At 47.2% G+C, this 24,955-nt stretch overlaps 11 protein-coding genes across 11 annotated transcripts; 6 read left to right on the forward strand and 5 right to left on the reverse strand.

Moving 5' to 3' along the window:
* Positions 1–561: 561 nt before the first annotated feature.
* On the forward strand, positions 562–6,168 carry BDV14DRAFT_193349 (P-loop containing nucleoside triphosphate hydrolase protein; the record flags this gene model as incomplete). Its single annotated transcript, XM_073771767.1, has 15 exons — positions 562–734; positions 781–1,300; positions 1,346–1,573; positions 1,617–2,161; positions 2,231–2,291; positions 2,343–2,608; positions 2,654–3,310; positions 3,357–3,459; positions 3,503–3,577; positions 3,707–3,849; positions 3,899–3,947; positions 3,997–4,094; positions 4,614–4,686; positions 4,738–5,334; positions 5,515–6,168. The coding sequence occupies 15 exons, from the start codon at positions 562–564 to the stop codon at positions 6,166–6,168; spliced, it is 4,242 nt and encodes a 1,413-aa protein (XP_073622944.1).
* Positions 6,169–6,488: 320 nt separating this feature from the next.
* BDV14DRAFT_183621 (uncharacterized protein) lies at positions 6,489–7,269 on the forward strand. The gene has a single exon (XM_073770394.1). It carries the CDS (start codon positions 6,532–6,534, stop codon positions 7,108–7,110), a length of 579 nt encoding a protein of 192 aa, XP_073622945.1. The 5' UTR covers positions 6,489–6,531; the 3' UTR covers positions 7,111–7,269.
* Positions 7,270–7,392: 123 nt separating this feature from the next.
* On the forward strand, positions 7,393–8,930 carry BDV14DRAFT_151160 (putative mitochondrial tricarboxylate transporter (Ctp)). Its single transcript, XM_073766564.1, has 9 exons — positions 7,393–7,538; positions 7,599–7,653; positions 7,707–7,727; positions 7,781–7,912; positions 7,979–8,126; positions 8,201–8,458; positions 8,514–8,549; positions 8,601–8,750; positions 8,806–8,930. The coding sequence occupies exons 1-9, from the start codon at positions 7,506–7,508 to the stop codon at positions 8,861–8,863; spliced, it is 891 nt and encodes a 296-aa protein (XP_073622946.1). The 5' UTR covers positions 7,393–7,505; the 3' UTR covers positions 8,864–8,930.
* BDV14DRAFT_151182 (putative mitochondrial translation release factor (RF-1)) lies at positions 8,514–10,482 on the reverse strand. The gene is made up of 3 exons (XM_073766565.1): positions 10,266–10,482; positions 10,027–10,193; positions 8,514–9,974 (listed from the first exon to the last, which is right to left on the reverse strand). The coding sequence occupies exons 1-3, from the start codon at positions 10,417–10,419 to the stop codon at positions 8,997–8,999; spliced, it is 1,299 nt and encodes a 432-aa protein (XP_073622947.1). The 5' UTR covers positions 10,420–10,482; the 3' UTR covers positions 8,514–8,996.
* Positions 10,483–10,516: 34 nt separating this feature from the next.
* BDV14DRAFT_183627 (DnaJ and TPR domain protein) lies at positions 10,517–12,347 on the forward strand. The gene is made up of 2 exons (XM_073770395.1): positions 10,517–11,664; positions 11,723–12,347. The coding sequence occupies exons 1-2, from the start codon at positions 10,663–10,665 to the stop codon at positions 12,311–12,313; spliced, it is 1,593 nt and encodes a 530-aa protein (XP_073622948.1). The 5' UTR covers positions 10,517–10,662; the 3' UTR covers positions 12,314–12,347.
* A 212-nt stretch (positions 12,348–12,559) lies between these two features.
* Positions 12,560–13,397, reverse strand: BDV14DRAFT_193354 (protein-L-isoaspartate O-methyltransferase; the record flags this gene model as incomplete). The annotated part of the gene is made up of 2 exons (XM_073771768.1): positions 12,560–13,174; positions 13,296–13,397. The coding sequence occupies 2 exons, from the start codon at positions 13,395–13,397 to the stop codon at positions 12,560–12,562; spliced, it is 717 nt and encodes a 238-aa protein (XP_073622949.1).
* Positions 13,398–14,947: 1,550 nt separating this feature from the next.
* BDV14DRAFT_193355 (putative dihydrolipoamide succinyltransferase) lies at positions 14,948–17,004 on the reverse strand (the record flags this gene model as incomplete). Its single annotated transcript, XM_073771769.1, has 11 exons — positions 14,948–14,992; positions 15,116–15,187; positions 15,250–15,317; positions 15,369–15,423; positions 15,479–15,538; positions 15,603–15,995; positions 16,081–16,440; positions 16,488–16,543; positions 16,597–16,668; positions 16,725–16,783; positions 16,838–17,004. The coding sequence occupies 11 exons, from the start codon at positions 17,002–17,004 to the stop codon at positions 14,948–14,950; spliced, it is 1,407 nt and encodes a 468-aa protein (XP_073622950.1).
* Positions 17,005–17,354: 350 nt separating this feature from the next.
* BDV14DRAFT_205185 (NADH dehydrogenase [ubiquinone] 1 beta subcomplex subunit 9) lies at positions 17,355–17,894 on the forward strand (the record flags this gene model as incomplete). The annotated part of the gene is made up of 5 exons (XM_073774681.1): positions 17,355–17,374; positions 17,431–17,563; positions 17,624–17,702; positions 17,759–17,800; positions 17,866–17,894. 5 exons carry the CDS (start codon positions 17,355–17,357, stop codon positions 17,892–17,894), a joined length of 303 nt encoding a protein of 100 aa, XP_073622951.1.
* A 374-nt stretch (positions 17,895–18,268) lies between these two features.
* Positions 18,269–18,834, reverse strand: BDV14DRAFT_193356 (histone H2A; the record flags this gene model as incomplete). The annotated part of the gene is made up of 4 exons (XM_073771770.1): positions 18,269–18,321; positions 18,374–18,577; positions 18,638–18,726; positions 18,782–18,834. The coding sequence occupies 4 exons, from the start codon at positions 18,832–18,834 to the stop codon at positions 18,269–18,271; spliced, it is 399 nt and encodes a 132-aa protein (XP_073622952.1).
* Positions 18,835–19,461: 627 nt separating this feature from the next.
* On the forward strand, positions 19,462–19,992 carry BDV14DRAFT_193357 (histone H2B family protein; the record flags this gene model as incomplete). Its single annotated transcript, XM_073771771.1, has 3 exons — positions 19,462–19,633; positions 19,687–19,758; positions 19,814–19,992. 3 exons carry the CDS (start codon positions 19,462–19,464, stop codon positions 19,990–19,992), a joined length of 423 nt encoding a protein of 140 aa, XP_073622953.1.
* A 148-nt stretch (positions 19,993–20,140) lies between these two features.
* BDV14DRAFT_151565 (cysteine protease ATG4) lies at positions 20,141–22,108 on the reverse strand. The gene is made up of 5 exons (XM_073766566.1): positions 21,704–22,108; positions 21,345–21,632; positions 21,114–21,282; positions 20,830–21,057; positions 20,141–20,765 (listed from the first exon to the last, which is right to left on the reverse strand). The coding sequence occupies exons 1-5, from the start codon at positions 21,858–21,860 to the stop codon at positions 20,408–20,410; spliced, it is 1,200 nt and encodes a 399-aa protein (XP_073622954.1). The 5' UTR covers positions 21,861–22,108; the 3' UTR covers positions 20,141–20,407.
* Between the last annotated feature and the right edge of the window lie 2,847 nt (positions 22,109–24,955).

Consider the following 24,955-nt stretch of genomic DNA (forward strand, 5'->3'; position numbering starts at 1 on the left):
GACGCGACTGGCCGATCCTCAGTGGCGCGTGGGCGACGGAGACAAAGAACACGATAGCGAACAATCCAAGCCATATCCATCGGCAGCGTTTTTGTTCGCATCACACCAATAATACTGATGCGAACAACTGTCTAGAGATCACGAGGAAAGCGAGGGGTTAATGTCGTGATTGCGCCTGCCTCTCAACATCAATACTGCCTAACATGTCACGTCGAAAACGCTTGTCAGACTCTCAAGAGTCTGATGATGCTGAATTAGAGTTGGTCTCTCGTTCCTCGACGTCCCCTCAAGCGGTGTGTGATGCGCTCCAAGCGTTCAAGCTCTTGTGACTGATGTTTTGGACAGAGAAAACGTCCCCGTGTATCAGTGTCTCCCGGATCGGAAACCTCCGACGAAGGCTTGACTGAAAATCCGATTACGACTGTTGTCCTTGACCAGGACGAAGCGGAGCTGGAGTTACTCGCGACCCAACTCATACAGGAAAAGTACTCCTTTACCAGTGATGAACCCAATGTACCCTCGGAACATGGAATCTTGGAAAGGGTCGAGTGCTATAACTTTATGTGTCATGACCACTTCCAAGTCGAGCTCGGTCCTTTAATTAATTTTATTGTCGGAAAAAATGGCAGTGGCAAGAGCGCGGTTCTCACGGCCATAACCCTCTGTCTAGGTGGAAAAGCATCGGCTACTAACCGCGGACAGAGTTTGAAGAGCTTTATCAAGGAAGGCAAAGAGTAAGGAACCCTTGTCTTGAACCCCTTCATGTCTAACTGTCCAAAGGTCCGCCACCATTGTTGTTCGAATCAAGAATCATGGCGACGGAGCTTATCTACCTGACGACTATGGACAGTCAATTCTTGTAGAGCGCCATTTTAGCAAAAGTGGTACCAGCAGTTTCAAGATCAAAGCAGAAAACGGACGCATCATGTCTACCAAGAAAGCCGAATTGGACGCGATCATCGATCACTTTCAACTGCAATTCGACAATCCCATGAATGTTCTATCTCAGGATATGGCTCGCCAATTCCTCAGCTCCTCTAGTCCAGCTGAGAAATACAAGTTCTTCGTCAAGGGTGTTCAACTAGAACAACTCGATCAGGATTATAGACTAATGGAAGAGTCTGGCGACCAAATCGAGGAGAAACTGCAGGCCAAGGCGCAGGACATATCTATCTTAGAAGATCGCATGAAAAAGGCCTTCAAAAGACTCAATATATCGGATCAGCAGAGCTCTCTACGAGACCGAATCAAGAATATTCAGGGTCAAATGGCATGGGCTCAGGTAGAAGAACAGGAGCGAGTATGATTGACCCAAACGAATCAGAGTCAAAGCTAATGAGTACAGATCAAAGATTCGTTAGAGGCCGAATTATCTACCACGGACAGCCAAAAGGCGGAAGCCGAAGCTGAGATTGAGAGATGCGACTCAGCAATTCGCGAAGTTGAGGCTGAAAATGAGACAGCCGCCGAATATACTAGAGGGGTGTCCGCCCGGGTAGAGAATGCTCAGAGTGAAAGGAACGATATTCAAGCCAGGAATGACGAGACGATGGGTGAACGGCATGAGCTTCAGGTATGCCACTTGCTTTTAGTCATTTCATATACTAACAAGACAGGCACAACAACGTGGCATACGAGAACTAAGGGACAACACTAAATCCAGAGTCGCAGAGACGCAACAAAAGATCGAGCAGGAAACCCAGCGGCTGGCCAACCTGCACGGTGGCGGCTATGCCCAAAAACTCGAAGAGCTTGAAAAAGCCAGAGAAGATGCCGCCGATACTCGCAGGCGAATTGAGGCACATGATAAGGAAATAAACCCCGACATCAGAATCGCCGCTGAACAAGAAATTGCTGCAGAGCCACCAGTGTTGCAGGCGAGGCGTGATGTTCAGGAAGCAGAAGCCCTCCTCCAGAATCTTACCAGGAGTGATAAAAGCCCTGGGTTTCCCGACAAGATGCCGCTCCTGCTCAGGGCGATTCAACAAGAGCAATCTTTCACAGAGAAGCCTATTGGGCCCGTCGGCAACTTTGTGACCCTACTCAAGCCAGAATGGTCATCTATTTTAGAGAGCTCCTTTGGAATGACGCTGAACGGTTTTATTGTTACCTCAAAAAGGGATCAAAGTATCTTATCCGGAATCATGCAACGAGTCAATTGGTATGCCTGGGACCAAATACGTCAACACCTACTTATTCATATTAGTTCCGTTCCTATATTCATTGGAAGTGGTGGCCACCTAGACACATCGCAGCACGAGCCAGATCAACAATTTGATACCGTCTTACGAGTCCTTCAGGTAGGCCATTTGCTTTCAGTCAAACAAGTCTAACTTTTACAGATTGATAACGAGCTCGTGCGGCGTCAATTGGTCATCAATCATGGTATAGAGCAAAACCTTCTTATCGAGAGCTTGGAGGAGGCGTCCTCCGTGCTTTTCGATGGCGAAAGACCGAGAAATGTCAAGCGTTGCTATTGTATCAATCAGACAGACAGACGCCGAGGAATCCACTTATCCTACAGTCGAACTGGTGAACCAAGCCAGACGCCTGTCTCAGTATACAGCGGTAACCCGCGGATGAAGTCTGATCGCAACTCCCAACTCAGGTATTTATCCTAACCGATACATGATGACCTTACTCACACATTTAGGGTGCAACGAGATACAGTCGCGAACCTCAGGCAGACCCTAAACAGCAGAGAAGAAGCGTTGCGTTCTGCCCGGTCTCACCACACACGCTGCAAGCAAGCTCGGGAGCGCCATGAAAGGATGAGAAATGAACTTCGTGTCGAAAGTCAGAGAAAAGATGATCGCGTTGAAGAGCTCGAAGAAGCTCTTCAGAGGGAGAGCGAGGGAGATGGTGATCTTGAGATACTTCAAGCCACTCTTCGAGAAATCGAATCGGAACTACAAATAAACGAAGGCTCTTACAATGACGCTGTGAATGCGATAGCTGATGTAATGCAGACCATCAAAACAATCCGGCAAGAGCTAAAGCACAAGGACGACGAGATCTCTCAGATCAAAGAGGAGCTCAAGGTTGCTGAGAGCGAACAACAGAGGGTCACTGACAAACGACGCAAGAAAATCGCTGAGAAGAACAGGGCAGTTGAGCGTCTTGAAGAGACCAACCAGACAAAAACTCGTTTAGAGCAAAAGCTGGAGCATGCCGTGAAAACGGTGCTTGAGTACCGTGAGAAAGCTAGTATGGTTTCGGAGCGTGTCGAGATACCTGAAGGCGAAACTGCCGAAAGTATAGACAAGAAACTCACCAGGCTTCAACGAGATATACATAGATATGATCGAGAGTACGTCATCTATTACATGCTGTGCGTACATCAACTAACGGTTTAGACTGGGGGGTACTCGCGATGAAATCGTTAGTGAGGCTCAAAAAACAAAAAATGACCATGAGCAAGCTCAAAGTCAAGTCCTGGAGTTCCAGAACCTGCTTGAGGTATTTGACATGAAACCCACCCTGGACCTACTAACATGTATAGATCCTCAAACGGACGCTCAAAAACCGCAAAGACCGCTGGCATGTTTTCAGGTCGCATATCTCCCACCGCGCCAAAGCACAATTTACTTACCTTTTGAGCGAGAGAAGCTTCCGCGGCAAGCTCTTAGCGGACCATGAAAACAGAGTGCTCGATTTACAGGTATACCACACCACCCGCAAATAGTTTGCTATACTAAATGCACAGGTTGAACCCGACATTACCAAGGACAGCAGTGAAGGCCGTGGTGCAAGAACGTTATCTGGTGGCGAAAAGTCCTTTTCCCAGGTGTGTCTTTTATTGGCGCTCTGGGAGGCCATGGGATCGCCTGTTCGCTGTTTGGACGAATTGTGAGCATCATTTTACTCCAAAATAGACCTTCATCACTAACACAGCCAGTGATGTCTACATGGATCACATCAACAGAAAGATGGCCATCGACATGCTGGTAAGATTATTCCAGGATAACAGAAACAGATCACTGATCTATGGTTCAGTTGTACGCCGCCAGACGGTCGATCGGACGACAGTTTATACTCATAACGCCCGGTTCAAGAGCTGAAATAACCCTTGACGCTGATGTGAAGGTGAAAGAGTACGTATCAGAGGGACCGTTTTGGCAAAACCCACTGACAGAGTGCTCTATAGGTTAGCAGAACCCCAACGAGGCCAGGCAAGGCTATCGTTCCGACAGTAGCATTGAAAGTAGGTAGTAGTACAAGTCGAATATGTTGCAAAGTAGGAATAGGCTCCACTTACCAAATATAGTCTAGCGTGCTTTCCCAGCACAAGAGCACCACACCTCATTACTCGGTTGCTCAAACGGACATCTACCTACCCTTCACCTAGCTACCTACCTACTTTTCCACTACCACGTACACCCCGCAGCCTTTTTCTCTCTACTGCCTAGCCTTCTCTACGGCCTCTTGCACTCGTCCAAAACTTTGCCGATAATCTTGACACAAATACTTTACACCTCAACTCTTCACACCTTGCTCACACACTACAATGGCCGACGCTCTCGCTACGCAATTGAATAACACAGGACTGGGGTATGCAAATGGCCATTGCATTGTTTCTGTTACTTCTTTACTAAGGACTTTCCTCTCATCAGGGACGCAAACTCAGAGCACAAGTGGAAGGACCAACTAAAACTCCCAGCAAAGGATGGCAGACCCCAGACAGAGGTTTGTTGCGCTCGAGACAGTGAACCCCTGTTTGCTAAAAAAAACCTGTAGGATGTGACCGCCACCAAGGGTTTGGAGTTCGAAGACTTCTATATCAAACGAGAACTTATGATGGGCATTTTTGAAGCTGGATTCGAGAAGCCGTCACCGATTCAAGAGGAAACAATTCCAGTTGCCCTCACCGGTAGAGATATTCTGGCCAGAGCGAAGAACGGCACTGGAAAAACCGCCGCTTTCATCATCCCCACACTCGAACGCATCAATCCTAAAAGCACAAAAACTCAAGCACTCATCCTTGTCCCAACACGAGAACTCGCACTTCAAACCTCACATGTCTGCAAAACACTCGGAAAACACCTTGGAATCAATGTTATGGTCACAACTGGAGGTACGGGCTTGATGGATGACATCATCAGATTAAACGATGCTGTCCATATTCTTGTAGGAACGCCTGGAAGAGTCCTGGATCTTGCCAGTAAAGGCGTTGCGGACTTGTCCGAATGTCCTACATTTGTTATGGATGAAGCCGATAAACTACTCTCACCCGAGTTCACCCCAGTTATTGAGCAACTCCTCTCGTTCCACCCCAAGGACCGACAGGTCATGCTGTTCAGTGCCACGTTCCCAATGATTGTCAAGTCCTTCAAGGTGCGCCCATCCACCCATCCGTTGGCATAACTAACAATCGCTCAGGACAACCACATGCGCAACCCCTACGAAATCAACTTGATGGACGAACTCACATTGCGCGGTATAACTCAATACTATGCATTTGTGGAAGAAAAACAAAAAGTCCACTGTCTCAACACCCTTTTCTCGAAACTACAGATCAACCAATCCATCATCTTCTGCAATTCGACTAACCGCGTGGAACTATTGGCAAAGAAAATTACGGAGCTGGGCTATTCGTGCTTCTACTCGCACGCGCGGATGCTGCAGCAGCACCGTAACCGCGTTTTCCATGACTTCCGGAATGGCGTGTGCCGCAACTTGGTTTGCTCGGACCTGTTGACTCGAGGTATCGACATTCAAGCTGTGAATGTGGTCATCAACTTTGACTTCCCCAAGAATGCCGAAACATATCTTCACCGTATTGGCCGATCCGGTCGTTTTGGGCACTTGGGTTTGGCCATCAACCTCATCAACTGGGATGATCGTTTCAACCTTTACAAAATTGAGCAAGAATTGGGAACCGAGATCCAGCCCATCCCTCAGAATATCGACAAGAAGCTTTACGTGTATGATTCGCCAGACACTATTCCGCGGCCCATCTCGAACCCAGTTCAACAGGCACAGGGGAGCGCCACGAACCCCATTAACGGTGATCGCCGCCATAATCACCATGCGGCTGGTGGACACTACCAGCCCAGGGGGAGGGGCTCATACCGTGGAGGCCGTGGACAGGGCCAACGTCGCAATATGCAGCCGCAAATTAACACGCCTCAAGGCCACCCCGGTGGAAAACCCCAGGCCCCAGCTTAGGTGCGACAAGTACCGAATGCGAATGCGAAGCGCTAGGCTACCTACTCTTCTTTCTCTGACTGCCATTGCATTATTTCTCGCCCTGTTCAACAATCTGTTTCAATTCATTGACCTTCTAACGTGTCTCGTTCTTGTCTCAAGGCCGTTGTTGCATCCATACCCTCAGGGGCGCTCACCTCTCGAATTCTTCCTGTTACCCACCTATCCAACTCCCCCGCATAAGGCACATCAACGCGTGCCTTCCAACTTCTCTTATTTGGTTTTATTGTTGCTTTTTTTTTTTTTTTTTTTTTTTTTTTTTTTTTTTTTTTTTTTTTTTTTTTTTTTTTTCTTCGCAGTTGTAAATACACTTTTGTCTTTGCTATGTGGTCCGGTCCTTTTCCAAAGCATGATTCGGAGTTCCTCGGTCTTGTCTTTGGCGAGACGTTGATTGGGTGGCTGCTGGCTATCACTAGTCATTACTCTGTGGCTTGTGGTGAAACATCTTCCAGAATCTGTTTACTGGCAGTCTATGGCGCATATATCCGGGAGTTTTTAGGTTTGGGTTTCTCTATTCTCGGGATCGCCCCCTTCTCATGCACCTTGGTCCAAGGCGTTGCTGCGTTTGGCGCACCCATCTCGGACGTGGAATCGTTCATTGTCTCTTTTCTGCGTTCATCATTGAATCTTGTGCTATCTTCCTTTCACTTTGTGTCTGCTATCGGCTACCACACTCAAGCAGGGCTCCAGGGGAAGGGAACGGTTTCTATGTCGGTACCTACCCCTGGAATTGTGGTGGACGTTCCACCATCATCTGCTTTATCCAGACTTACCCGTTCGGAAAATCTTTTGAACATTGTGATTATTCGCCTGCGGTTCGGCCGGAAGGCCACAGGGCGATTATTCGCATCTATCTACCTTACGACAGTGGCTAGAAAGTCCATTAGTCGATTGACAACATGAAAAATCTTACGCCTTACGACATGCCGGAATGACACTGGGGGGCAAAGGTGTGGACTGGGCAAAAAAATAGAAAAGAAAAGAAAAAGAGTTGGGGAGCTCTAGATGCTCCTGGGATCACTGGCTCGAAATATCTCATTTTAGCATCTAGCAAATGCCAATTGATCTCTCCAACCAAATCACTTTGCACCTCCAGACTACAGTAAACCCGAAATTATGATGACTGCCCTAGTAAATCGTGGAAGATTGCGGTGCGCAGTGGGTCGACCTATCAACTGGCAGTCTAAGCCTCCCTCCGCGGCATAACATCGCGGGTTCTTAAATTCCCTCCTCTCGGATTCCGCAATCGCTCCCCTCCTCCGCAACTGTGCAGTTGACTCTGTTGATATACCTCAACAATGGCTGCCACCGGGAGCGACCAACGGCGAAAGGTTAGCCCGTGAGCTTTCTTCCATATAGCCCTCTACTAATGATTGTCATCCACACCCTAGCCCAGCAGCCTTCGTTCTATCATTGCGGGCTCGACCGCTGGTGCAATCGAAATCGGTAGCATTCATTACCTCAATATTACCCAAGACAAAGACACTGACATGATGCAGCGATTACCTATCCGGCCGAATGTATGCTCATGTCCCTCGTATTTGGCTTCGACCTCGAACTAAATGACGTCTAGTCGCAAAGACTCGGTCGCAGCTTAATCGCAGACTTCCCGACTCGAAGAAGCTCCCTTGGCCGCCATTCGGGGCGCAATGGTATGCTGGATGCACAACCTTGATCATCGGAAACTCTTTAAAAGCCGGCATTCGTGAGTTTGCTGTCTATGCTCATTGATTGTGCTGAAGTCGATGCTAATACATTACAACTCCGCTAGGATTCGTTGCCTTCGACACGTTCAAGTCCATGCTCCAAGATGAAAATGGTAAAATATCGGGGCCACGGACCGTTATAGCGGGCTTTGGCGCTGGATTCACCGAGTCATTGCTAGCAGTAACACCGTTTGAAAGTATCAAAACGCAATTGTTGGTCCATTTCCAAAACCCTATACTTCTCGCTTCCACAAGCAATTGATCACTAACACAGGTCTTCTGTGCAGGATCGATGATCGCAAATCTGGAAATCCGCGTATGCGCGGCTTCATCCACGGGAGCGGTTTGATATTCCGCGAGAGGGGCATCCGCGGCTTCTTCCAGGGATTCGTCCCTACGACGGCGAGACAGGCTGCCAACTCGGCTACGCGGTTCTCGAGCTACACAATGCTTAAGCAAATGGCTGAGGGCTATGTTGCACCTGGCGAGAAACTAGGAACAGCCAGTACCTTTGCGCTTGGGGGCATGGCTGGTTTTATCACTGTGTACGCCAAACTTGCTTTGCATGAGTACGACCACCTCGCTAATGCTTTTATTTAGATATGTTACCCAACCTCTCGACACGGTAAAAACTAGGTTTGTTTCGACAATCCGGAATATTCAACCTCGTGTTAATCCCCAAAATAGGATGCAATCGCTTGAGGCGAGCAAAAACTATAAGAACAGCTTTGTCTGTGCTGCACGGATCTTCAGAGACGAAGGTTTATTGACTTTCTGGTCCGGCGCTGTCCCCAGATTGGCAAGATTGATCATGAGTGGCGGCATCGTGTTCACAATGTATATGACCCTTGGCCCGATATTTCAACTTTTTTACTAATTCTATATCCTATAGGTATGAAAAATCGATGGATCTTCTCGATTCCGTGGACCCAGAGAGGAAGTACCTCTAGAATATTGATTGTGCAAAAATGTCTGAGGGACTCCAGTACGCGATGTTTCTGGACAAACATCCATTCCATAGATTCAAGATCGATCTTGGAGGTTAGTGTACAATATTTGCAGTTGTCGCGGTTTTCGCGTCTCCTATACTCCTGAGGCAATCGCCATTATCTCGCGCTCAGTAAGCCAGGATCGCACATTGTCCATCACCGTTTCCAGACTCTCGCCGCCGTCCAGCACGTTTTCCAGATTGTGGATCGTGCAGCCACTGCGGTGGTCTGTACATCTGTTCTGGCCATAATTGTAGGTTCGGACTTTGTCACCGCGGTCCATCTTCCCTATTCCACCCAGTGCCCCTCGACGTAGCTCAACCAACTCTTGTTCTCGGGCCGCCTGCCGGGTCTCTGCGATCTTTGCCCGCAGAATCTGCCACGCTTTTTTGCGATTTGCATGCTGAGAACGCGAATCTTGCATCGACACCACAAGACCGGTCGGTATGTGGGTTAAGCGGATGGCAGATTCGGTCTTGTTGACGTGCTGTCCACCGGCGCCCCTGGCTCGCATCTTCTCTGCGCGGACTTCCTGGGGATCAATGTACCAGTCGCTGCTCGGGTCGTCGAAATTGAGCGCGCTGTCTTCGCCAGCACCTGTGTCTGGGAAACTAGGAAGAACCATTACACTGACGGCACTAGTGTGCGTGCGGCCCTTGGACTCTGTTGCTGGAACTCGCTGCACGCGGTGTACACCTGCTTCTGTTCTTAAGATATCGTACGCTCCTGCAGCTTCAATCTCCAAGACAGCCTCGTCCAAGGCATCCGCACGAGAATCTGCAAGCTCCCGCTTTATTACAGCTGAGCGCATTCCCCGGTTGGCACAGAAAGCGATATACATATTGAGCAACTCAAAGGCGAAGATACTAGCCTCATCTCCACCCGCGCCGGGCCGTATTTCCAGCATACATGGAAGATCTGCAAAAGGGTGCCGCGGAACGAGTGCACGCTTCAATTCGTCCGACGCCGAGGTCAGTGTAGCTTTGGTGGTTTCCATTTCTTCAATCGCAAGAGATCTTAGCTCTGTTTCGGAATCCGGATCATCCAGGAGGGATTTGAGCTCCGATATAGACTTTGTAATGTCAGCCCATGTCTAACTGACTCCAGACTGACAAGCGACAGACCTTATTGGCATTGTTCCAAGCCTCCAAGGCTTTTGTAACTCTGCCTAACTCACCCATGCGCTTCGCGATTCTCGGGTCGAAAGATGTCGCCAGTTGATCGGAGAGGGTCGCATGCTCGCTTGCTAAATTTTGAGCCCGTACAACTAGAGCAGGAGAAAGATCGCTATCTTGAGACTCCGAAAAGCACTATCAGTACTCCGATTTAGTGAACGTAAACAAATTGAAGCAGGTCAGTATACCGGTTTGTAGACGTCGTCGTTGGTAGAACAACCGCGGGCCTCTTAAGAGCCTCACAGGCCTCGCAATGCATCGTGAGCACACCCAGGGTGTGGAAAACATGGTAAGGGCATGAGATTGTGTACCTCCGATGGCCCTGCAGTGACCGGTATTCATGGCGATGGTCCCCTGCAATGACGGTCACGTGCGGTAATTTCGGGCGGCGTAAGATTGTAAGGGCCGGTAAAGGCCAGACTGGAAGGAAGCGTGAAGTATAGAAAACCGACAAGACAACTGGACCTTCACTGCAGTGAACTTCACCACCTTCAATAATGTAACTTGTCCCCTTGGCTTCCTGTGGGCTGTTCCAGATCTTATCTTAACCCACTTCTTTATCTCTTTGACCGTATCCTCTCTTGCATGCTCTCGCCTCTATTCTCCGCAAAGATGCTGCTTCCGATCTATGTCATGACAGCGTTCCTCGCCTTCGTGCCAGGCGGTTTGGGACAGCAGTCGCCGATCTCTCCAGATACCCCAGTGTCATCTCTCGTTGCTTCCGCCAAATCATACCTTTCCAATGGTTCGCCTAGGGACGCTCTGGTCTACCTTGATGCCGCTATCACCAGGGACCCGACGAACTACCTTACTGTCTTTCAACGCGGCGCGGCCTACCTATCGCTCGGACGACGCTCGCAGGCGCAAGATGATTTTGACCGTGTCCTACAACTCAAACCAGACTTTGAGAGCGCTCTCCTCCAGAGAGCTCGCCTCAAATCGAATACGGCGGACTGGCCAGGCGCATTGAACGACCTTGAGAAGGCTGGAAAGAAAGACTCCCCCGAGTACAAAGAATTCCTGGCTGCGCGGGACGCTGCCACTCGAGCACTAGATGCAGAGAAGAAAGGCCAGTGGGAGACATGCATAAGTGAGGCGAGTACAGCTATCGCAAAAGCCAGCGCATCGCTCAATTTGCGACAAAGCCGGGCGCATTGTCGCTTTGAACAAGGTGAATTAGAGGAGGGTATAAGCGACCTTGTACATTCACTAGCGATATCTCCAGGAAAGATAGACCCGCACTTGCAGATTTCATCTATGCTTTTCTTCACCCTGTCAGACAGTGAGCGGGGTCTTTCACAAATACGCAAATGCTTACATTCTGACCCGGACTCGAAGCCCTGCAACAAGCTATACAAACGGGAAAAGCAGTTGGATAAACGTCTTCGCAAACTGCAGGATGCTGTAGCTGCGCGCAAATTCAACAACGCTCTGAATCTCTTGGTTGGGGTTGATGGGGAAGCCGGGCTTCTCGAAGATGTTAAAGGCGATGTACAACACGGGATAGAGGCCGGTCACATCTTTTCCAAGTCCGAGGGTCTTCTCTATGCTTCGCTCGTTGAGCGAACTTGTGAGGCGTTTAACGAGGTATGTGGACTTGGCGTTGAATATTTCTTCAGACTTGGCTAATCAATATTGTAACCAGGTACACATGCCCAAACGCGCCTCGGGGTATTGCACAGAGGCGCTTGGAATGAATCCCCATTCCTTGCCAGCACTCTTGTTCAAAAGCCAGGTTGCTCTAGATGAGGACAGATTCGACGATGCTATACGCGACCTCAACACGGCCAAAGAGCATCACCCCCAGTCCAAGGAGATCCAGAGTCTTCTTCAGAAGGCTACGGTCTTGCAGAAACGGGCAAAGCAAAAAGACTACTACAAGGTCCTTGGTGTGGCTAGAGACGCTGATGAGAGGACAATCAAGCGCGCTTACCGGCAGTTAACTAAACAGCACCACCCCGACAAAGCTCATTCTCAAGGCGTCACGAAAGAGGACGCTGAAAAGAAGATGGCCGGTATCAACGAGGCTTACGAAGTGCTGTCTGACCCCGAGCTTCGGACACAGTATGATAATGGCGTTGATCCCAATGACCCAGAATCACAGAGGTCAAATCCTTTCCCAGGAGGAAGTCCATTTGGTGGTGGAGGTCCGCAATTCTTCTTCCAACAGGGCGGCCCGCAGTTCAAGTTTCAATCTGGAGGCGGGTTCAACTTCCCTGGCGGTTTTCCATTCTAGGGGTTGATATTAATACTAAACAATGAATCATGGTACTTTCATTCTGCGCTTCAGACCAAGTAAAAACGAAGTTATGTCTGGCTCACCCAGAGTCCGTGACACTGCGGTCCATTCTGTGCCATACCTTCAATTGCGCTCACCCTCTTGCTGCGTCTTTCATTACGTCAGGGGACTGGCTGGCCAGTGTTTATAGGATACAGCGGCGTCAAAAGATGCTCAAACATGTCGGTGCCTGTGAAACCTTGGCTATTTTGGTGGATCAGTAAGGGGCACGTAGCTAACTGCGAATACTTTCTCTTTGTGGATTGAGCCATCCGGTTTCTTGTCCACTACCCAGATGTACTGCCCGTCGCCAAGGACTGTATTAGACAGCCCTCCCCCGGAGCTGACAGGAATGAACATCCGTCCGGGCGCCCGGAGCTGCTCAACTAGCAACGGGTGAAGCTCTGCTGCCGCTGCGCCGACGTGGATAGCATCATACGGTGCACCCTCCGGCCAGCCACGGCGGCCATCGGCCTTGATAAATTTAACACATTCGGTTTCTAGCAGCTTTCTCCCCTCTTGGGACTTGCTCATATTGGCATGTGCTAGATCCACTAATTCTTGAATATGATCAACTCCTATGACTTGTCCCTTTGCGTTTCCGTTAGGTGATGTATCGGTGACAAGGTTGGCGAGTACATGGGTCAGGTAGCCTGAGCCGGAACCAATGTCTAGGACATGCGATCCGGGTCGCAGGTGGTCGATGAGATATTCGCAAGCATGGCCATGCATATGAGGTGCGGAGATTGTCGCACTGTGGCCGATTGGCTGAGGCGAGTCGGAGTATGGTCTTGACGGGGCGTAATGGCTGCGGTCAACCTTGTTCCTTTGTCAGAGGTATGTCGACATGTACTCTTGTGTATCTTGTGCGCATGCTACGCAGTCATGATCAAACGGGATTGCAGCCTGTCCGGGTTGAAGTAGAGAAGGCTATGCTCACCGCTATCATTGCCCGCTTCACTCTCTCGTTGTTTATCAGTCCTTCTTTGCTCAGGTTTTCAATCAGTTCCTTGTTTGTTGCTCCGGTGCAACGCCATGCCATCGTGTTGGATTTTGAGGGAGATCCCTGGGCTATTGATATGGTGTTTTTCAACCCTCTGAGCATGCGTGCAGATTGTGGCTCTAGGGACAGGGGGTGTGCAAGTGCATGTGGTCTATCCGGGCGGTTCATTCAGTCCTGTGGTGCCCTGACGCTATGGCGATATCATCAGTCACGTGGCCACTGTCCGGGGTTGTCAGTACTATTGCGGCGTCGACGGTTGAGGCATATTTTCATCTAGTGTGCCAGACCGCCGCTTGTGACTGTCTATTGGGTTTGGAAAGGCTTGTTTGGGCGACTGTCTCATGGTTGTTGGTGTATTCCATGCGTGAGCTTCCAGCTGTTTCGGGTTAATTATTGTTGCAGTCGTTATACCGCGGGGTATATATATATCTCTCTCATCCATCGGTGTCGTGCCCAAGAAAGACCGACACCTCCAAACCCCGCAGTTCACGCCGGGAGAAGGGCATCCACCACCACGAAACAGAGATATTATCAGACATGTCCTCTGACGATCGAATCAAGTTCGACTGATACCGGGCAAGGGCCGACCACACAATACCCTACCGTAGTGACCATCGACGGACAAAAGGCAACGATGGACGTTGAAGCAGACGAGGCGACAAGAGAAGATGTCAATATCCTCATGTTCGACTACCTCTTATGCACGGCCATCTACACGGCAATCAACTCGGCACATAGTAATACAAACATGAGCTGGATGGAAAACACGATCCGGGGTAAGTGCCGGCGCACGTCAACAACGCGAGCGTTCGGATGACTAAAGCCTCGAGATATCCAGGTCTAAGGACAGGGCTTCCCGCGATTGACGAGTTACCGACCACCCTCCAGATAAAAATTCAAATACTCGAGACAATCAGAGCAATAAAGGATGCAGACGGAACAGGGCCGACGACATTGGCAGAGACGGCAACTAAACTTTTATCGAGCTGCAAATCCACAGGACTGAAGGACATAGAAATCTACGCCACCACGGTCGCCAGTCAGCTGAGCGCCCACGCAGCCGTCAAAGCACAACAGACCGCAAGGGATCACTCTGGCAAAGATGCACCTGCTCATCATACAAGTCCACCGGAAACACAAACACCGCTCAGCCCATCACGCCTCACCGCCCAGCACCCTATACACCTACCGGGACCCGCCAACGAAACTCTCGTGATGCTCTCCAATATCATGCAGCTGCTTGATCCTCCCGTTCTCCTACAGCTAGAAAGGGGAAAGCTCGAGGGCCTAAGTCGAGCCGAAACCCTCCTATTGAAACAGAGAATAGGCATGGATTGAAAGATGGACACTGGTTCTTTTTGCCCTTCTTTGGGGGGTCTTGAGAGTGAGAGTATAAAAAGTTGCACGAATCTAAAGCGGTTCTATATGAGCATACCAGAGTGGCCGTGGTGAAAGCCAAAAGAAGAAAAAGGGGCAACAAGCTGGCAAATATTCTACAACCAAACCCACCCACTGCTATGTCACAAATGTGGAATTGAATAATTTACAGCACAAGACAACGACGACGACAAAAGAGAGCGGCAATGCGCTTAACCCAACAGCATGCGACGAGGATCCTCGATATACTCCTTCACCTGTTGATACACCATAATTAGCCTCGCCCACGCACACAAAGACAATAACGAATGTGAAGGAAAAGAGGGGAGGGAGAATGGAGGACAAGGCCGGGTGGAACGACGAAATCTATAGACACATACCTTGACAAGGAAAGTGACGGCCTCTCTACCATCCAGAAGTCGATGGTCGTAGGTGAGGGCAAGGTACATCATCTGGCGGGAATGATTAGCTGCAAGACTTTTGGAGCTGGGAGACTAAAGTAAGATCAACATACCGGACGAATCTCAACCTTCCCGTTTACAGCCACGGGCTTGTCTTTGATCGCGTGGAGCCCAAGAACAGCTGGGACATGTTAGCGCGAACGCCCGATAAGTACAGTACAACTTGACGTACCAGTTTGCGGTAGGTTAATGATAGGAGTTCCCATAAGGGATCCGAAAACGCCACCCTAGAAGATTGATCAGTATTTGGGTTTTCGAGATCTCAATTCCAGATCGCCTTACGTTGCTGATCGTGAAGGTACCGCCTGCCATATCTTCGATAGTGAGCTTGTTGTCGCGTGCCTAGGAACAAACGGTTAGCGCCTGGATTTACATAGCAGAAATCAAAGTTGAGATGAGCCCTTACCTTCTTTCCAAGGTCTGCGATGGATTTTTCAACGCCAACGAGATCCATAATCTCGGCGTTGCGTACCACTGGAGTGACGAGCCCCTTTTCCGTCGCAACAGCGACACTGATGTCAACATAGTCGCGGTAAACAATAGTATCACCGCCGTTGGGACCTTCAATAGAAGCATTCACCGCAGGCACATCCTTCATGGCCAAGACGCAAGCGCGGGAAAAGGCACTCATGAATCCCAATTTGACACCCGTCTTCTTCAGGACATCGTCTTTGTATAGCTTCCGGAATTCCATCAATGAGGACATATCAACCTCATTGAAAGTAGTCAGGGAGGCAGCAGTGTTCTGCGATTGCTTCAACCGCTCGGCAATCCTGAGTCTCATACGGTTCATCTTGACCTGGGGTTTTGCGTATATCAGCACGAATCACTGAGGGAATGCGGGGGGTTGTGGATTCAGAGAAAACAAAAAGAAAGCAGCCTACCCTTCTCTCCTCGCGTGCCCCTGGCACAGACTTTGCGTCCTCAGAGCCCTGCGACTTGGGCGCGGCCTGCTCTGCCGGCTTCGAAGCACCAGCGTCTGGAGACGAAGCCTTTGTCTGCTGGGAGGACTTTTCAGGAGCCTGAGAAGCCGGGGCTTGTTCCGGTTCTTTTGAAGGCTTTGCGGAGTCTGAGCTGGGCTCGGCAGGCTCCTTTGGCTTCTCGCTCGCCTCCTCGGATTTCTTCTCTGGAGCACCACCAGCTTCCAGCTTCACCAGATCTTGTCCGACAGTAACCGTGTCCTCTTCATTTACAAGGAGTTCCTTGATGACACCGGATTCTGGGGCATTAACCGATACATCGATCTGAGACATATAAGCAACCTGCACAGCTGGCGAGTAAACCAACAAACCTTATCTGTTTCGATCGTTGCGATCTCCTCATCCCGTTCAACGTATTCTCCAACCTCTTGCGTACAAAGTTAGTGAGTTTCCCTCTGATAAAGACGAAAGTGAACGAACGTTTTGAGAATTGTTTCAGCGTCCCCTCCGTAATTGACTCCGCCATTTGAGGAACTTTCACAACCGTGTCGGCTGCTGGGCAATTAGTTTCCTTTCCGCAGTACGAGAGGCTGGTTGCCGGCTATTACCATAGGTCCGAACTTGAGAATTTCCCATTGAAATGGCATTGAGCTTCAAGGATGCGTCACTGATTCCGATTAGCCATGAATGAAACATAACTGACTAGATTATACGTAAGTACCGTAGACGCAGAGTAGACTGCAGACCGTGACTCGAGTTGACCGGGGTTTTAGTAGCCCCCGGGCCCCGGACTGACGTGAAAGTCCTGTAGCATATCGTACGGGGCGCACGAGGAATAGACCTCAAGCGCTGCGCGGACAGCTGACGAAGGGGTAACCGACACGCCATAGTTGTTTTGAAAAGAACGAGGTAGCTCAAAGGCTATGGAGGACAAAAGGAGAAGCGGGTGAAGGGATATAATGAAGAATGACAACGATGAGGTATACCTCTCCTAGTTCAAGGCAAACTAGTGTCCGGGCCGAGAAATACCGGAAATTCCCTCAGCAGCGCTCCGCGGTCGGCAAGTCACGGATTATTATTACTACGCATATTCGGCTGCGCAGGGAGACCAGCTGGGCAGGCTCTACCCAATTCGGCGTCTCAAACCGCAGACTAGCAACGGAGATAGCTTGCCCGCATCTCGACGCCATCTTCAATCTACCATCGCTCTCTTCATTCATTCCTTCTTCAGCTACAGGATGTCTGTCAACCCAGTCACGTAAGTCAATACTAAATTTACAACAATGTTGCGCGGCTGTAACTTCTTCCATACAGATCCCTCTACCGGCGTTCATTGAAGCTTGCCCTGGACTGGGCAGTTCACAGACATGTTTGGAGAGGCCAGGCAGTGTACATTCGGTCGCTTTTCGAAGCAAACAAGGATATTCGCGACCCTCGGCAGCAAAGGGTAATCGATGTCCCTAGATCGGAGCTTTAGTTCGAGGCCACTGTTCGCTAACTGTTCTAGGTCTTGTTGCGAGAGACGGAAAAGCTGCTAGATACATGGAAGCATCCTGACCCTTATCGTGCACCCACTGCGCCTGGCGGTATGTTGTGTCCCGATAGTCCACATATCCCACCTGCCGTCTAACTTATGCAACAGGAAGCAAATACGAGAGGAACATACCCGCCCGCCAACTACCTTGTGAGTTTAATACTGGTCTTCCACCGACAGTGTTGGATGTAATGGCGATGCTGATTTTCTACCAGATGCTTCAGGAGGTGCTGGGGATCATTAGGTCTAGGAAAATACAGGGTTTCTGTTCAAGCCAATTTGTAGATTATAAGCAAACTTCCTTCGGCCGCGTCATGAAAAGCCATATTTAATCTGAGCTTATTGCGAAAACTGTATAGAATAGACTGCGAACGTAGTCGTTGGCATACGGTTTGTTATAGAGTAAATAGCAAGGCACATTCATTTTGAGTCATTTGAACTTGTCGGTATCATTCCATGCCCGTGGACATAATTTACAACAATGAAAAACAAAACGCATAGAAATTAGAAAAAAGAGCCATAAACGTGCCCAGTCCAGAACCCCGTTATCATATCAGTAAGAGAACCAAACCACGCCGAATGACAAACCCTAAGCAAATAAAAAAGAAAGAAAACGATTCACAGCTCCTGGCTACCCTTTCCGGCCTTGGGGGTCTTCTTGGGGAGGAGGTCTATACCATGTTAGGAAACAGAAAATCGGCAACGCGGAATTGGAAAACGTACTCTGGTGAATGTTGGGAAGAACACCACCCTGGGCGATGGTGACGTGACCCAGAAGCTTGTTCAACTCTTCATCGTTGCGGATAGCGAGCTGGAGGTGACGGGGGATGATACGGGTCTTCTTGTTGTCACGGGCGGCATTTCCAGCGAGCTCAAGAATTTCGGCAGCGAGGTACTCAAGAACGGCAGCCAAGTAAACAGGGGCACCTGGGCATCACGAATCAACATCACGGCAAACCGAGATAAATATATACGTAGATAACTCACCAGCACCAACACGCTGGGCGTAGTTGCCCTTGCGAAGCAGACGGTGGACACGACCGACGGGGAAGGCCAAACCAGCCTTGGAAGAACGACTGTGGTTTCTATCAGCTCAAATCCGTCACAAAACCCTCAATTAGATTAACATACGACTGGGCGTTCTTGCTGCCGCTAGCCTTGCCACCAGATTTGCCGCCAGTCATTTTGATGAGTTTGTTTGAAGTAGATTGTTAAAGGTGTAGAAATGCGACAGCGACGTGATTTTGAGGTGCAATAAGGGTACGGCCGGGGAATGATAGGGAGAAATGGGGAACGGACGACAGTTACCTTGATGAAATGGAGGGCATATATAACGACACCATGAGAGTGACGCTGCGTAGTCCAGACGCGTTTTGGATCACCCTCTCGCTTAGCGGGGTCAACCAATCATTGGGCGGATCATCGCCCATTGTACCCGTCGATGGCTGTCGTCATGCTCCAATACCACATTGAGAAAGGTGCGCAAGCTAATCAGAGACTCTTACGGTACCGTAAGCTTGGCACGCGCTTACCACCAATGCCGGCGCGTTCTGCGCATTCCGGTCCCCTTAATCATACAAATCATACAATCCGCTTACCGTATTGAAAAACTGCCTCCTTTGTGCTTTTCAGATCAACATGTTGTTTGGAGCCGAATATAAGTAGCGCGCCTCCCTCGTCACCGCGTATCCTTAACTTTCATCCTCCTACTCATTCAACCCGTCCACGTCCACGCGTCAGTCTAATCGCCATCCATACTCAGCTACTCATCTTTTATCGAAATCCATTTTCGAATATCGACATCTCTGAAAATGCCTCCCAAAGCTGCCGAGAAGAAGCCCAGCACTGGTGGCAAGGCCCCCGCTGGCAAGGCCCCCGCTGAGAAGAAGGAAGCCGGGAAAAAGACTGCCGCTGCTGCCTCTGGCGACAAGAAGAAGCGCGGCAAGACCAGGAAGGAGACCTACTCCTCCTACATCTACAAGGGTGAGTTTCGCCACCCGAAAGACGCGATTGACGCGTTGTCTGACCTCTGGCAGTTCTCAAGCAAGTGCACCCCGACACTGGTATCTCCACTCGTGCCATGTCCATTCTGAACTCTTTCGTCAACGGTATGATGCTCTATCAAATCCCATGCTACGAGAACACCTACTAACTTGGTACTAGACATCTTCGAGCGTGTTGCCACGGAGGCTTCCAAGCTTGCGGCTTACAACAAGAAGTCCACTATCTCGTCTCGGGAGATCCAGACCTCTGTGAGGCTAATTCTGCCCGGTGAACTCGCCAAGCACGCCGTGTCTGAGGGCACCAAGGCCGTTACGAAGTACTCTTCTTCCGCCAAATAGGCGTTTGTTGGCTGTTTTTTTTTTTTTCTCTTTTTATTGCACGGATTTGTTTTTGTTTCGTTACTCGTCATCTTGATCGGTTTGAGGCGGCGGGTTAAAGGGTGTTCGCGGGATTCTAACGTGTCATGGGATGGTTTTTTTTCCTATTTGTTCTATTTCCCCTCGGGTCAATTGTTGTCTTTCAACGCCTTCACTTATGGAGACATGGATGCGGTGTAACATAACTCGAGTTCTGGAACCGGTTGTATAATTACCCTTCTTGAATTCGAACTCAAGCTTCCATTAATTCATCAAATAATTCAAGTCCATGATCCGCTTATCTAGGAATGCTGGCGTTGTTGCTCGAAATAAGGAAGGCTAGCCAGGAGCAGGCACATTCTTTGCCATTTGGCGATCTCAATCGCGCATTTATCTACTAATCGTCATCGTCAAAGGCTTCTACCTCGTCTAGTGCTTCTTCTCGCCCCTGCCAGCATGCAGTATCGCTTTCGCTATGGACATTGATGATCGCTTCACCCTTCATTGAAGTCACGCGAGTTTTCCAGTCGCTCCAGTCGTTTTCGTCCTTAATCAAAAATCCTACAAGCATGCTTGGGTCCATGTCCTGGATATGAAGTCTCCTAAGGCGACGAGTATGGTACGAATCAATTTCGTCTTTTGTGTATGTGTCTGTTTTGCTGTGCCTCGTCGTGGCACGTGTATTGTGGGGGTCCAGGTAGAAGAAATGAGACCCTTGAACCCCTACAAAGTAGTGCGATGCTGATGGCCGTCCTCTGGTTGGCGAGTGTTAGTAGCTCGGGGTGGTTATCGGGGCTTCTCTAAGTCTGTTGGACATACCCTGCGATGCCCATGGACTGTGGGAGCTGTAGTATTGCCTTCAATCCATCCCAGTAGACTGTCGTAACTCTGTCGATCCCGAGCCTCAGCCCTAGTAGTATGAGCGTGGGACAAACAGTGCCCTCCTCGTTCCTGGAAGCTCTGAAAAACTTGTCCTGGTATACGTGAGAGTTGTCCTCTGCGATGTATATTCGCAGTGCAGACCGGCTGCCGCTTTCGGAGAGGCCCCTGCAGTGGTCGTGAGCTTTACGTCTCTTGCCTGTTGAACAACCATGGGCCCTTACTGTATACACTGCGCTGTGGCAGTTGGCCCAAACCATTCCCCTGGGTACTTTCCACAGAACTCCGCGCCGTGTTTGACAAAGTTGTGTATGGAGAATGGGGCGTCGGGTGTGTCGGCGAACAATGAAAGCAGTGGCTCTTCGTCTCGATACGCGTCGCTTCTTCGCCAGTCTGTGGTATGTTAGCGCACTGATCATGTGCACCGATGTCGGCGCTGTGCTCGTGTCACGTACCACGACCAAGCAATAGGACGGCCATTGCGTTCGCCAGGAGGCTTTGCCCTGATCTTATCATGCAGCCCCATCCTGTATCAGTCGTAAAGCCTTGTGCGTCGAGCAACTGGCTTCTCAGCCGCACGCTCAGTGTCAGTGATGAGTTTCCTTCTCGGTCGGTATTCTTTGGAATGGGTGTGAAGTTTGATCTGTATGTCATCCATATTCTTGATTCGAAGTCGAGCAGGAATGGCTCTGGCCAGCCAGCAGCGTTCGCGCTTGTTCCTGGCTGTTGCCCGTTTGCGGTCACTTCTTTTCGTTAGCGGTAAATATAGGGGATGTTCTTGTGGTAATTCTGCAATGCATCTGAATCGACTTACTCGTCTCGCTGGGCGCAGCAGTGACATGATCAGTCGCTTGGTACCGTGTGCCAAGGCACCATATTGGCAGGTTTGGTTCTTCGTCGTTCTTGGGTTCGGGGTCCCAGAGATACTGTATGATTCGCTTTTTGTAACGTTCTATTTCTGTGTTGTTCATGCTTTCTGTGTTCCTGACTTGTGTGGTGTTGATGGCACTGTCGGTCGGAGACTCAACCCGTGCTCTTACGCTACCTGGCCAGCCAGTCGTGGTCGCGATGGTACCCGTTCTGTCACTCTGGTCGTTGTGCTATCACTATTGTCTCGTCAGGCTCTTTCGGCGTATCAAGATGACTGGTGTCATTCTATGTTGTAGCTTCGTGGTGATGTACTTCTGGCTGCTGGGTTCTGGTAGGTAGGCTGTGTGGTCCACCTCATTTTTGGCTATCGGGTGCGGGGGTCGATGATGCAGTCATCAGGCCTGGTCACGGGGTACCCATCCTCAGCATCTGATCAGTACTAAGTTAAAGGTGTCTCTTGGTTTGGTCTTTATTTTGTCTACCTCTATTTTGCTTTGCTGGTCTGCTCTTGTGGTGTCTAGGCGTGCGATTGGTACTGATGTAGTCCACATGCAATGGTCTCTGGTAGCAGGCGGCGAGAATATATATAGATATAACATATTCGGTAAGCGAGCGGGCCACCTCTCACCATGGTTGAAAATTCAAGGTTTTTTAAACAACCAAAACATGCATTTCTATATAAAAACTAAATAATACCATGATTAGGACACTATAATTGTTTATGTCCAATAATATGACAGTCACTATAGCGCGGGGCGCCCGTACGTGGTGCTACAATGTGTCTGGTGTGTTTAGTATAAATCTAGTTTATATAGCCTTTTTTACCTAATTCCTGTTTTATACAAGTGCCTGGCCTTCTTTAATTAAAAGACCCTCTATAGAAGCAATCTGTGCTCTAGATTGTTTCCTCTTTTAAAGCTTTTTCTTATGTGTAGCCTGTAAATCCTGGTTTTCCTTTGTAAAAATAGCAGCCCTATTAAGGGCTATTTTCTCTTTAACAAGCTAATTTAACATGGTCTTTATTAAATTAGGTGGACTCTGCATATAATATTGCAAGAGTTTTTTAATTATAAATACTTGCTTGTCCAACTGCTTAAGATTACATAGTATTTTAGGTACAAAGGTAGTTAATTAACTTGGGGGTGGTATAGGGGTCTTTAAATATATATTTAACTATAATAGTACATGTTCTAGTTATAAAGGGACCAGCCCAGCTGCTATAAAGCTATTCTAGATATTCTCTAGCTTAAAGGCTTTTATATAAGCATTAGGATAGGCCTTAAGAAAGTTAAGCTTGTTAATATGGTTAAAACCAAGCCATATCTTATTTTTAACCAGGTGGCCATACACGCGCTTTAAAGGAGCAAAACACCCAATATTAAAAGGCTATAAAAGATATAATAAGTATGGTAGCATGTAAATTGGTATAATATTATATTTTATATATATCTAGTTAAATTAAGGAGTTAAATAACTTTTATAACTATTTAAAATTAATAGCCAATATCTACTAGTTATATGGCTTTAAGTTACTGGGATAAAGAGTTTCTAAAGTTATTATAGTCTAATCTTATTAGTTATCTAGCTATTTGCACTAACTTTAATCCTCTAGTTATATAATAAGGTATTATTCTTGTACTATTCCTTAATATAGACCTTTTCTTTAAAAATAATATATGGTAAAAGTGCCCACCCTATATAGTTAACATACTTAATTAAAGTAACCTATTTATAATTGCCTGGTTGTATAAGAAATGGCTAGCTAACTATTTTAGCTCTTGTAACTATTTTTATAGTAGCTACAAGGCCTATAGCAAAGCCTATTTTATTTGTTAAACGACGCTTTAGGCGGTGATCTGAATTCATTATATTAGTGGTTGTCCTTAGCTAGAAGACAGAAAAGGTATCACTAGTAAGTAGAGGTCGTGTAAAGTGGTTAACCTAGTAACTATAGTAATTATATAATTCCTTAGCTATTAGTAGTTAGGAGTATTATTAATAATATAGGGGGTTTACAAGACTAATATCCTTGTTAAATACTAAAAATAGGAATAGAAAATAAAGGCAGAAAAGTAATAATATATTAGTATATTAGGTAATACTATATAAAATTAATATAAAAGACCTTTCTTATACTTATATATAAGTTCTTTAAAACTATTAAGGTTAGTTTAATAAACCTATTTATTATTATTTAGACTATAACCTTTCTAGTAAACAAGGTATTTAAAATAGGGAGTATGGTTTTAATTAAGTAGGCAAGTTCTCTTTCCTAGAATAGCTTTAACTTTCTAGTAGTCCTTATCTTTAAGAAACCTTTTATTAAAAATAGCTTTAAATAGTAGTAATTCTTGGCTATAAAGATTATACTTATAATTATACCAGGCAAGTTTAAGCTAAGTAATTAAAAATACCAGGTATACCTTTTAATTTTATAGGAGTTCTAGTAGGTAAGCATGTTAACTAATCCTTTTAAGGACCTTTAGGGGACTAGAATAAAAATATAAGAACTTTAAATATAATTTTTTTAAAAAGGTAATATTTATAATAAAGCCTTAAATAGACCTAATCTTTAAAATAAAATTTTATAGGTAGGTATTTTTAATTATAGGTATCCTTTATTTAAATAGTGGTAAAGTTTATTGCCTTCTTAATATTAAGGTAAATAAAAAAGTCTTATTTAAAAACTTACTAGATTAAAATATTTTAAAATTAATAAAGCTTAAGGCTAAATAATAACTTATATAAAGTTTTACTAGTTAATATATTTAAAAAATTATTTATAATATTAAAAATTAAAAATAACTAGTTTAATTAAGGGATACCTTATATATATTTATAATAAAATATAACTTTAATAGTTTAAATTATTTACTTAAATTAGCTATTAATTTATAGGTAAAAAATAGTAAAGTAGTACTAGCTTATACTTAAAATAGTTATTATATTCTTTTAAAAAATAAATATAAAATAGGGATCCTAGTTAAAAATAAAGTATTATAAAAGACCTTAGTTATAAAATTAATAATACTTAGTAAAAGCAAGACCCTATTATTTTATAAATTAGGTATTATATCTAGAAATTAGGCTAATATATTTAGTAAACTTATTAATAATAACTAGTAATATATTAAACTTATTAATAATAACTAGTAATATATTAAGGTTATTAATAACTACTAGTAATATAATAATA

This window comes from Aspergillus stella-maris, assembly GCF_047715825.1.
Source record: "Aspergillus stella-maris strain CBS 113639 unplaced genomic scaffold BDV14scaffold_89, whole genome shotgun sequence".
Classification (NCBI taxonomy): Eukaryota; Fungi; Ascomycota; class Eurotiomycetes; order Eurotiales; family Aspergillaceae; genus Aspergillus; species Aspergillus stella-maris.

Excerpts from the sequence above, each read along its gene's own strand:
- BDV14DRAFT_183621 (XM_073770394.1), top strand. The coding sequence starts at position 6,532 with ATGTGGTCCGGTCCTTTTCCAAAGCATGATTCGGAGTTCCTCGGTCTT.
- BDV14DRAFT_151160 (XM_073766564.1), top strand. The coding sequence starts at position 7,506 with ATGGCTGCCACCGGGAGCGACCAACGGCGAAAG. Across the intron at positions 7,728-7,780 it reads GATTACCTATCCGGCCGAAT|TCGCAAAGACTCGGTCGCAG; the intron begins GTATGCTCATGT and ends AATGACGTCTAG. Across the intron at positions 8,550-8,600 it reads CTCGACACGGTAAAAACTAG|GATGCAATCGCTTGAGGCGA; the intron begins GTTTGTTTCGAC and ends TCCCCAAAATAG.
- BDV14DRAFT_151182 (XM_073766565.1), bottom strand. The coding sequence starts at position 10,419 with ATGAATACCGGTCACTGCAGGGCCATCGGAGGTACACAATCTCATGCC. Across the intron at positions 10,194-10,265 it reads ACGACGACGTCTACAAACCG|ATAGCGATCTTTCTCCTGCT; the intron begins GTATACTGACCT and ends CGGAGTCTCAAG. Across the intron at positions 9,975-10,026 it reads CTTGGAACAATGCCAATAAG|TCTATATCGGAGCTCAAATC; the intron begins GTCTGTCGCTTG and ends GACATTACAAAG.
- BDV14DRAFT_183627 (XM_073770395.1), top strand. The coding sequence starts at position 10,663 with ATGCTCTCGCCTCTATTCTCCGCAAAGATGCTGCTTCCGATCTATGTC. Across the intron at positions 11,665-11,722 it reads CTTGTGAGGCGTTTAACGAG|GTACACATGCCCAAACGCGC; the intron begins GTATGTGGACTT and ends TATTGTAACCAG.
- BDV14DRAFT_151565 (XM_073766566.1), bottom strand. The coding sequence starts at position 21,860 with ATGAACAACACAGAAATAGAACGTTACAAAAAGCGAATCATACAGTAT. Across the intron at positions 21,633-21,703 it reads TGCTGCGCCCAGCGAGACGA|TGACCGCAAACGGGCAACAG; the intron begins GTAAGTCGATTC and ends AACGAAAAGAAG. Across the intron at positions 21,058-21,113 it reads GCCACAGCGCAGTGTATACA|GGGCCTCTCCGAAAGCGGCA; the intron begins GTAAGGGCCCAT and ends CGACCACTGCAG.